The sequence below is a fragment of the Octodon degus genome, unplaced genomic scaffold (genome assembly GCF_000260255.1).
Source record: "Octodon degus isolate 3935 unplaced genomic scaffold, OctDeg1.0 scaffold00075, whole genome shotgun sequence".
NCBI lineage: Eukaryota > Metazoa > Chordata > Mammalia > Rodentia > Octodontidae > Octodon > Octodon degus.
Genome location: NW_004524651.1, coordinates 10,109,698 through 10,121,328, shown reverse-complemented (window position 1 = coordinate 10,121,328; position 11,631 = coordinate 10,109,698). Strand labels below are relative to the sequence as shown.

The following is an 11,631-nucleotide window of genomic DNA, read 5'->3' as shown; positions in this document are numbered from 1 at the left end:
ATATAACAAAAAAATACAACTTTTACATCTGACAAAGTCATTCAAATCCCCTTAGGATTTACCCTGAAACCATGTACAGCACCTTGTAGATCTTCTGTCAGTGTCAACCGTCTGGATGAGTCACGGCCATTGCTTGACCAATTTTCTCTCTGTGAAAGCCTGAGAGAATGTTTTCTCTCTAGGTGACTCTCCTTAGGCACACTCTACATCGTCAATTATTTTCCTCTATGGCCTCATAATCTTGAACAGAAAATTTGGGACACCACTGAGTTACAGGATGTCACAGCAGAGGTTCTCTTATGTCCTGAGTCCTCACTGACCTTGAAGGGCTAGGGCCAAAATATTGGCTATCCCTGTAGCCCGTCTTTTTCTCAATATTTTGGTCTGCAAACTTTAGTTGTTAGCCCTTCAGAAGAGAAAAAATATTTTTCTTTCCTCTTCTTTAAAGATATTATTAGGGCTGGAGAGATAGCTCAGTGGCACAGTGACTACCTGGCAAGTACAAGGTTGTGAGTTCAATACCCAGTTCTAAAGATATTATTGCCCTCTAACATAGGCATTTGAGCTTATATTGCTATCTAGGGAGATGGCTCAGTAGGATAAACACTTCCCTGGCAAGCGCAAGGGTCTGAGTTCAATCCCCGGTTCTGCAAAAAATTTTAAAAAATCACTATCTGTCTGAATATCAAATGCCTTAGACATAACATGGAACCTTCATATATAAGTGGATACAACTTGAAGATATACTCATAAGTGAAATAAACCAGACCCACATGTATAAAGATCGTATAATCTCCCTAGTGTAAGAACTCAAAAGAAGAAAGAAAAATTGAAAGGTGTAACACAATTAAATGGAAAGTGAGAGCTTAAGTATTAAACAATGAAGAGAGGGCAAAGAAAAAAGCAAGGAAACAGGGGAGGGCAAAAACCATACATTTATATACACAAGATGGGTAAAGCAATGGTCCTGAGAATCTCCATCAGGTTTTTGAAAGTAGCAGTTAATTGGTAGGATTCTCACCCTGACTAACTATATATGCTGATACCTGTGAACTAGCAGCTGCACTGAGGACAGCAATGTGTAATACTAGGGCCATGCTTGGAATGCCTGTCATTCTGGCCTTCTAAATGCATACTGCTTTTAATGTCATATCAATTACTGCTATACTCTCTCTCAAATAAATGGTTTTTTTAAAAGGTAATAAGAGAAAACAAGAGACAAGAAAAAAAAAGTCATAGGACTGTCCTGCTACAATGCTGTATATGGTTAGATCTTTAAATTTCTGTGTAAAAATGTGTACTTGTTTTTTATTTTATTGTATTTTATTTCACATTCTATAGGGATTTAAATTTTAGCATATCAACGATTGTTGAACCAGTCATATTGTATTACTTGTTCATCCATTTGTAGCAAGACCTGGGAGCATGTGTGTGTGGTGACCACAGTTTAAAAGTCCTGCCACCAAGTTGTCTTCTTTTTCCACCCATAAAACAGATCAATAAAGGAAATTTATTGCAAAATTGAATGTATAATATTTATGTAAACATTTGATAGTTTGTCTTTCAAAAATTGTCATCCTTCACTTTGCTTGACCACATTGTCTTGGTTTTCTACAGATGGTGTAAATCCTCTATGGAATGAACACAAATCTTTTCATTTGAGAAACATATATACCCAAAGACCTAGCACAAGAAATTTAAATCAAGACAGCAAGCCATCACCTGCTTCCCCATCCTGCCCCAAATCATTACAGTTGCCCTGTTTGCTTTTAGTCTTTTTTGATTTTACTGTATTGTTTCGGTTCAATTGTTTTTTAGGGGAGGTTTATTTTTGTTTTTGAAGCCAAGGACTGAGCCCAGGGCTTCGGGCTCGCTAAGCAAGCCCTCTACCGCTGAGCCAGATCCCCAGGCGCCCCACCATGAGGGATGGCAGCAAAACATGTATGCTTTCCTTTCTAGGAAAAAAATGTTAAAAGTTCACAACACAGCAAACAATTCTATGGCCCACAACTGGGAGGCATTTCTAGGTGTAAAGGAAGTAGGATTGGTTTGGTAAAATACAAACCTTCACCTAAAATAACTTCCAGGAGAAGGCAAAAATACGAAGAACGAAGAAAGAACAAAGGTAAGAAAAGGACATGGGGGCAAAGTAGGATCAACACCTCCCTAGGTGGGCACAGTGTCCTGAAATACAATCACAGGAAAACTTCTATCTAAATAAAATGAAGAACTCCCCTGGGCGGAGGCCAGGACATCCAGAAGTGCAGGGTGCCTGGGGCTCTGCCTGCCTGGACGACTCTGCAGCCGTGACAGTGGGACGGTGGGTCGGAGCCTAAACCACACACACCACCAGGTGAGGTACTGGCTCCTTGCTTACGGGACACAAAACCAACCATGTGGGCTGTGGGGAAAACACACCTATTTAATGGCAGAGCAAACACAACACAATCTCCCAGGCAAATCAATTAAGCAAATCCATGAATACGGTGTGTGGGACACTCTGGGGCCCAGAGCCTGCAGGTCCCCTGCAGACACCATTGATGGGAGGACTCATGCGGACCTTTCCGTGGGAGGAGTCTTGGGGCAGAACTGTCACCCTGTCCTGAAAGGTGGGCTTGGGGACCTTGGGAAGTTGGACAGAAAACAGCTCAAAGGTCCACTCTTGTGGTCAGAGTGGTTTTCTCCCATCTGCTGCCACACAGAGGGACACGTGTGGCTTCCGGACCAGCTGGCGCCCACCACGGGGGCAGCCATGTCACTCATGCATCATGTTTTGCTGCACGTGCCAGAAGCAAACGTGCTCCCCACACAAAATATTTGCATGTAGAAAATTACACTAAATATTTATAAAACATTATTTATACCCACTTAGTACTGAATATACCAAAAAACGTTTACTTGGTGTGTGTTATTTTTCCATGTAGCTCACCCCGGAAGACCGAGGTTTTGCTGGCAATACCCTCCACACAGGATGTATATAACAATCTACTTTTGTGGCTCCTCCTCATACCCCACTTTTTGAAAACACAGAATTCAGCCACTTTGGATTTACCTGTGAACTTATCCTTTACTGAGTTGGAGAGAGAGGGCGGCAGGCTCCGAGCAGCTGTTTGCTCATAATCTGACCCATGTGGCATGTTTAGAGCGGTGCAGTTCGCGTAGCCACGTCTTAGAAACACTGTTTAACTCCATCAACAGGTGAAGGAATAAGGAAAATGTAACATTTATGCACTATGGAGTACTACACTGCCACGACCAAAGAAAGCCTTGAGGTATTTGTAGATAAATGGATGCAAATTGAGAACATAGTAAAGTCCACTAGGTTAGACACACACTTAAATATCAAGGGGTTTCTCATGAGAAATGAGAAAATAGAAGAGAGATAAAGAGGAAACAGGGAGAAGCACAAATACTTTCCCAACTTCTGCTGTTTTAGAAGTATTTCAATATATGTGCTATTTGGTTTCATTTGTGCTACTAGTTTACTTTATTACTTTGCAAGGAAAGATTAGTGTTATTATCCCTTTCCTCTTCCTTTTGATTCATGCCTTGCAGTCTGAGTAACTACTCTGAAGATTAATGATACACTAATAACTGTAGTTACTCTCTGCTTACAGGATTATGAAATGGTTGTATTTTTTCAGAAAAAGTAAAGAATTTCAAAAAAGAAAGGAGGATGCAAATCAGCCTCAATTTAGTAATAGTTGGGTTTCTGAAAAAGTTTCATTCTTACCTTCAGAAAGGTGGGAAGACAGACCTGTGCTTCACATCAGAAATGGGAACAACGGGCGCTGTGAGGACGGCTAAGCGGGAAGACAGAAGCTGCTCTCAGGAAAGGGGACCGTGCGAGCCCAAACTGACAGAAAGATGGAGACCCGCTAAACGATAACACAATCACGAGGGAGGTAAACATAACTGATCTGGAACGTAAGGTTGAAAAAAGCCAGGACACGGGGCAAGCCAACCTCAGGGGAGGACAAGTAGGAAACAGCAGCAGGCAATTAGAGCCAATTAAAGTAACTGTTTAATGTGTGCAGAAGGGACACAAGAAACAGGAAGAAAGATAATTCAAGACCTAACAGAAGAAGGTGTGTGGAAACCGACAGGAGGAACCTGCAGCACGCTGGCAAGCATGGAGGAAGCGTGGGCCAATCCACGGGCAAGCTCCGAATTCCAGGCCCAAACTCAAACGTCATAAAATTCAGAAACTTGTGCAGAGCATAAACAAGAAACTTTGACAGGATTTTTTGTAGAGGAAAGAGGTTCTGGCAACTAAAATAAGGAAAGATAGAAGATAGACATACAAAGGCCCTACGCTGGGGGTGGCCTCCGCAGCCTGTCAGTGAAGCATATGAGAAACTGCACTGTGCAGGTTTGCAGGAAAGTGAGGCTGCGCCTTAAAAACAGCCCGGTGGCACAGGTGTCTGCAAGGTCCCCGGCGCAGTGGCACTGCCGGCAGCGGGCTGCATGCAGGTGGCGCAGGGGAGGCCACGGCCCAGGGCCGTGCCACGGAGGCTGCGGCCTCGTCGCTCTGCGGGTGCTCCAGCCGGCTGGCCCATCACCGGTTTCTTCAGGAGAGATAGCTCAGTGGTCTAAGTACCTGCCTGGCAAGCATAAGAACCTGGGTTCAATCCCTGGTACCACACGCTGTGCCGGTCCCTGAAGCCCAGGCGCGCCATGCTGGTCACCAAAACCAGGCATCCTGGTGCATGCCTGTACTGGCACTGTATTGGCACTGGAAAGGCTGAGATAGAAGGATCACTACAGCATAGTGAGACCCTGTACCAAATAAACAAATAAATAAATGATTTAGGGCCAGGGAGATGGCTCAGTAGAATAAGCGCTTGCCTGGCAAGTGCAAGGGCCTGAGTTCAATTCCCGGTTCCGCCAAAAAAACCCACCACCGGTTTCTTGTCTTGTGGTTAAAGCAAACTCCTACTTGTTTAAGTCACGGTTCCTTAGACTTTCTTTCATTGAAAGCAAACACAGATGTAAGTGAGGATTCTTGGCAGATGGTGTGATTGTATTTTGCAGTGAGTTATGAATCAATAGCAAGGGTAGCTATTTGATTTTCACTGAAGACACTGGAAATAAACTAGATTGATCACTTTGCTTTTTCAATAAGCTAACATCTCCACTCAGTATTTCATTTATGTCAGCTGAACATAAGGACAACATCTTCTTTTGTCTAAATAAAAAGTGATGGGTAGCCAGGTCCCTGCTGACTGCAGAGGGAACGACAGGTGCCCTGACTGGGCAGGAGGAGAAATGCGAGTGGCTTTTCTTCTACTGCAAGCAAATTACTGCAAAATAAATATGCTGGCAACTGATGAAACGGCACAACTTTATATGGACTTCTTTCTCCATGTTTATCGAGATACAGCCCACATGTCGCTACCTGCCTGTGAAGCTGCAATATTTAAAGCATGCAGTGACAAGGGGACGTTTACCACAGTCATGATAATGAGCAAAGCCAGCAATACCTAAAATGTCCCATGTCCCTTGGGGTGTGTCCTTCCCTCCCCTCCTCAGTCACCCCAGAGCCTCAGAAAATCACGGTCTTTCTGTCACTCCAGAGCTGCCCACTTCTTCCGCCACTCACTGAGTTTCTTGGTCTGGCTCCTTTCCGGGGCTTACTGCTCCGATCCCTACTGTGGGCTCGGCGCTGCTCTATAGCATGCACTCCCCTCCTCTGTTCCTTTCCTGCACAAGGACAGGAGGTGGTTTTCAGTCTGGGGCTGTTAGAAACAGCGCTGCTATGGAGAGCCGGGGACAGGCTCCACAAGGCTGTGCATTTCCTGCTGGTGCAGCGCGGGAGCCTACGGCGAGGGCACATCCGCAGTGTTTTAAGGAGCTGTCCAATAGCTTCCCAAGTGGCCCATCCCAGCTGCATGCCCAGTGTCATGGTGCCAGCTGCTCCGGTCCCTGGCTCTGCTGGGTTAGCCTAGGAGTCCTGCTCGCCACTCCACGGGGGTGGGGGAGCCCCATGGAGCTTCCTTCCCTTCATCTCCCCGGTCATTCGTGCTACTGGCATGTCTCCTCAGATGGCTTGCCGCCCACATGTCTTGTTTGGAGAAGTATCTGTCCAACTCTTTCACTCATTTATCTCACTCTTCTCTCTCTCTCTCTCCTTTTTTTTTTTTTTTTTTTTGTATTTTAGGGAAAGGTCTACAGGGTGTTCAGGGTCTCACTACTAGATCAAACTCGTAGTGATCTGCCTGTATACAGCTTCCCAAAAGTTGGGATTACAGGTGTGCACCACCATGCCCAGTCTCAACTGCCATCTCAGCATGCCCCAGGGGCGGGGCCAGCACAGTTGGCCTGGGGATCAAACTCCTAACCCCGTGCCTGCTTGCAGGTGCTTTAATCTGCTGAGCTATTTGGGCGGTCCCAAAGTTGAGAAGGATTCTTTTTTGGCTGGCTCAGGCTGCCTCAAGGGCGGGTCTGGTAAGGCAGGTAGAGCTGGGGATCGAACGGCAGTATCCTGCACCTGACTGAGTTTGCATGAGCAGGCGCTTAAATAACTGAGCTAACCGGCAGGCCCCCTCAGTTACTCTTTGATCATTGCTGGGACAAATACTGACACCCAAAATGAAGAAAGGAAAGTTTGATTCAGCTCATAGTTACTGGACGTTTTAGTTCATACTAAAGGCAGAGTGGCACAGGGCAGAGAGCAGCAGCCCATGGTGCCGACAAAGAGCAAGAACAAATGGAGGAGGAGCAGCAACAGTGGCAACAGAGAGCAAGTCTTCCTTGAATTGCGTTCAGGCTGTCTGCCCCAGGGTGGGGGAAGTACATCCATAATCCCAATGGATCATGAGTTAATCTCAACCCCAGAAGTCCCTGCCCCATGACTGTATGAGACTTTGGGGCGACAACTAGACAAACCATAACACCATTGTAAAAGGCAAGAAAAGTTCTAGCATGATTTTGATAGTTCAAAACTCATAGAGAGGGAAGCCATTTGTTCTGCTAAGTGTCTATGGAATATTTAGTATCCAAAGAAGGAGCTTTGATATTATTTTTGTCAACAAGAGCAATTGTAGTCTGGGAGCAAAGAGGGAGTTAAACTAGCTAACCAAGGCTCTTTACCCGAAAAGTCTGTTAGTAGCAACGAGACACAGGAAAATGTGGGAAGAATCAGCGGCAGCCCTTAGGCAAGGGGTGGTCAGAGACTCTGGAAATACTGTGGATTCTTTTCTAAAATCCACTGAACTCCACTAAGGATGAAAGCAAATGCAGAGGATTCTGAACATGACTCCTGCCACCTCCTCCAAACTCTGAGGGAAAATGACCTGGATGGGAGCCACACCTGAGCTCCACCCCCGAAGGACCCTTCCCAGTAAAATTTCTCCCCAGGGCAACCTCATCAGGGAACAGAGAACCTACTGGAATTGGCCAGCTTTCTTTTTTCTATTTGGGAGGAAGTTAGGAAAGGAAATAGGAGGATGGAAAATATACGACACACGTTCTACCTAAGAAGAGAAAAGACCGCTCAGGACAGGTCCACAAGTAGGAACTCAGGCAGCAGAGGCACCGGCTGGGCTATAGCTAGCGCAGCCTTCCTCTCCTGCAGTCATGGCGCCCATGCCTGGCGCAGGCTTTCAGCTAGAAGGGCCTAGTGGAAGTAAGTGCAGGACTGGACACGAGCTGAAGCCCTGCCACCACGAGTGAAGGATGTCCCGCGGCACAGATGGGCAGCACATTCAAGGATCCCTGGGGCAGCAGGCAGACCTGCGACTTGTCGGAGCCAACACTCCTAAAAGAATTTTGTAAAAAAATCAGTAAAGACACTAACGTGGTCGTTCAGTTCCCGAGAATGTATTTACTTTAGAAGCTAGAATATGCAGCTATTTGTAGATGAACTTGTTAGGTTCATTCAAGCAGAGTATTTTCCTTACAAATGGAATAAAGGTATCCAGATACCCTGGCAGCGTGTTGTCCAACCTTCCTCACCACTCTGCTCATTTTCACGAGCATGCGGTCTCTGCTCCAACAGCTTCTTCCATCCCTACCCACAGTCCTGCCTCCATCACTTACCACTGGGTCCCTTGCTTTGATGACTTCTGGCAGCTGCTTTTCTTCCAGGGTACCAGCTATCTGTGTAGTATGGTTGTCACAAGAAGCATCCGGCTAGTGAAAGAAAGAAAAGCCATTGTATTGCAAACACCTCTCTGTACCTGTGACCGTGTGCTCCATTCTGCTGGGATGTGCGTCCACCTGCGGGTGGCTGTGCAGCTGCACGAGGCTCTTGGCTGCCGGTCACCGGCAGTGACGCATCTGGTCCCTCCACAGCCATGCTGACCCTCACAGTGCCATGCAGGGAACAGGCTTGGCCTCACAGGCTGCTTTTGTAAGAAACGTAGGCCCGCAGCTGTCCACTGATGCGGCTTCTCTTCAAGCCATTTTAAAAGCAGAGCTCCTTTATGAAAGTATTTTTGCTCATACATTCACAGTAAGAATACATATTTTCCAATCAGCAAACTGGAAACACATCAGACTGATTACTTCATGAAGAACTAGGACCAAATGCAATATTCTTCCCATTCACCGAATACCGAGAAAGCTCTGGCTTTTGCTCCGCAGAGGGATGTTTGGAGACTTTGAACTGTGATCCCGGAGCTTCAGCTCTAGGAGTCAGTAGTGCTGGTACTAAACACACTTCCCGCAGAACAGAAGCAAGCAGGGCATTTCACAAGTGCAGCGATTGTTTTGAAAAATTGAACACACTGGGTATTACTGAAATCATGAACTGCCACGAGACCTAGTCTTTTTCTTGTTTCTCTGGATTTTTCAAACTTTCCCGCTAAGTTTATATATTATGCCAATAAGAGCAAAGCGCATCTATTTTTAAGCTGAAATATTGCTCAGAAGGACACCCTGGACTGAGCTGAAGACGGCCCATCACTCGGTGTGAAGATGTGGTAAGGAAGCGGCCCCCCAGTGGCACTGGAGCCAACACCATGCCTAGGACAGATGAGAAGTCACTAGGACCCCTGGAAAATGGCTGTCTGAGGATGGCAGACGCCTCCGCAGCCTAAGGACAGCACGGTGACACAGCTGTCCAGGAAAGGAGAGACCACAGGACAGCACAGCCGCCGATCATCTCCATGGAGGAGGGCCGCGCCCGCACAGCTGTCAGTCACTCAGTGTCACCTGCATTCGGGCCCTGAAGACCTGCTGCAGGCCCGGAGTGCAGAACAGTGGGCAGGAGCCATGCCTGAGCTGGGAGAGGCCCCGGGAATGCCACCTTCTCGGGCAAGATCTTGGGCAAGGTTCCAGGCAGCTGCCAGGCCGGGCACCCCAACAGACCTTGCGACAGACTGCACTGCAACTCAGGAGAAGACATGGATGAGGAATATGGGGCAAGCATCAGCTGGGGAGGTGGCCGAAGTGAGGTCCCTCTGCCCTCTCGGGGTGGAAGGTGGGGCGTTGCTTTGTGGTTTGAAGGGGTCCCTCAAGAAGTGTGGGTTGGACCATCTTCCACCATAAGATTTCCAGAATTCCCCAAATGAGGAGCTCTCACCAGCTGCCTGCCTGTCTCCTCAGTATCCATCATCCAGACCTCCAGAACTGTGAGAAATACGTCAGCCTACTGAGTCTGTGGATTTTTACAGCAACACAAATGGCCCAAAATTGTCCACATGCATGTTCGTGTGCATTCTTAACCCCTATTCACACAGCGTGCCTCACAGTCAGCCCAGCCCTCTCATTCAAGAAGGAATCCTTCGGGGAAACAGCTACACAGTGGCAAAGGTGGCATTGCTGGTGAATCCATTCAATCCGCCAGTGAGTGCACATCAGTCATCTAAGGCTGGCAGCCCCTGGGGAAAGCCAGCACTGGTATAAGAGCACGGTGGTGGTGCACGCGCTGGCAGAAGAGGACAAAAGAGAGGCTGCAACCAGGTCGTAACTGCAGAGATCAGAGTGGCTGTTGTAGCCATAAATCAGAAACTGAGAAAGAAGGAAAATCAGGGGAAATCGAGGCGTTCTGGTGAAGGAACTGTAGGGTTAAAAATCTAAATTAAATTTTAAAAAGCTGAATCCAAACCTAACGGTAGCTAAACTGTAATCCTTTGTGGCAAAAATCAGAATTAGGGGTCTGCAAGGTGACCGAGCCCGAAGCTCTTAGCATACAGGACAGACAGACACGGGAAAGGCAACAGGCAACTCAAAATACGTGTGAATTCATCTAGCAGGTCTAGGCGTCTGCCTGGCGAGTGCAAAGACTCGGGTGCGATTCCCGGTAGCATGCTTGCCAGCCCTGGGCCATGCCAGCCACCAAGACCGGGCCTGGCGGCACACGCCTGTAATCCCAGCGCTGAGGAGGCTGAGATAGAAGGATCACCGTGAGTCCGCGCTTAGCGAGACCCCCGTACCAAAACAAAACAAAACAAAACAAAACAAAACAAAACAAAAAAAAGTGAGAGGAATCACTTTCAGAAAGAAAAAAACGAGCTGACAATGGTGGGGAGGTGGGGGGAAATAATTTTACACCCTGACGACATTTCAGGTCTCGGCAATAAAGAAAACCCTAAAAAGCTTCCAGACACATAAACATGAAAGTAGAGTATAAAAAGTAAACGGCCTCATATCCGCAAATTTCGGAAAGAAGCAGATTTACGGCCTCGTATTTTCATACTGTAAACATAAGGTCTGTGTGTTTTCTGAAAAGGCAATTAGGGTTCAGGGAGGGAGGGCCTGGCGCGCCTACACCGAGATCCTCCCCTGAGCTGGTGATGTGTGTCCCGTCCTCCTCGGACACTGGGCAGCTCCCTGTCACCCGTGAGCCCAAGACAAGAGACCCCTGCCCTGGCTGGCCGAGCTGCTGAGGAGGCTGCGCGAGCTCGACTCAGCGCATGCAGGGCGATAGTGCCCTCTTGGGGCAGGTTAGCGCATGCGTACCACCATGAGTGAGGCGCGGCCCTCCTGGCCGCAGGCTAGGCTCTGCCGCGCACGCAGCGCAGGGTGCGGCTGGAGGGCTTGGCACCAGCTGGCCTCCGGAGCATCCTGCGCAGGTGCTGAGACCTGCAGCAGCTTACAGTGGGTTTGGGAAGCTGGTAGCCCAGGCAGAGGAATGTGGGCAGGAAGGTATGGGGAGGAGGAATGTGGGGACCACCCTGCAGCCCCCCTCAGCGGGGCCCAGGAGCCACAGGATCCTCCTGAAGGACTCCCTCCAACTAAGGGCTACAGGCAGGATATGGCCCTGACACCTCTCAGTCAGTACCAGTGAGTTACTGTCCCTGGGGCTGGTGCAAACCCACTTTCCAGATGTTCTACTCAGGGGCTGGCATTAGCTAGGCACAGCAGTGCACACACAGTGGTGCGTGTCCTCCCCCAACCCTGCACCTGTCGGTGGGGTTCCCTCCATGTCTGGGACTGACACAGTTCCTGCTTGGACCTAAGAGTGGGTTTCTATGCCCTGGCAATGTGTGGAATCCTCCATTCAAGCCCGTCACTTCCTGTGAGCGCTAGGCTAGAGAGGGCTGGGCGCCTTAGGAGCACAGAGCCTGCAGCCTTGCTGCCTGTGGCCCAGGCAGGGGGCTGGGTGTCCCACCAGGCTCTCCCTATGGATGGTGTCTGCTCCCACCAGGGGGTGAGGCAGAGGTGGTCACCCCAGGGGGCTGAGTC

General features: G+C 48.3%; 1 protein-coding gene across 4 annotated transcripts in view; it reads right to left on the bottom strand.

Annotated features, from left to right (window-relative positions):
- The window catches only part of Arhgap28 (Rho GTPase activating protein 28), a 183,296-nt gene that overhangs the window by 60,049 nt on the left and 111,616 nt on the right, over nt 1-11,631 (bottom strand). For all 4 annotated transcript variants that reach the window (XM_004635831.2, XM_023720358.1, XM_023720359.1 and 1 more), the window contains one exon: nt 8,041-8,133. In XM_004635831.2, coding sequence (XP_004635888.2) covers nt 8,041-8,133 — 93 coding nt within the window. The remainder of the gene's footprint in view (nt 1-8,040; nt 8,134-11,631) is intronic.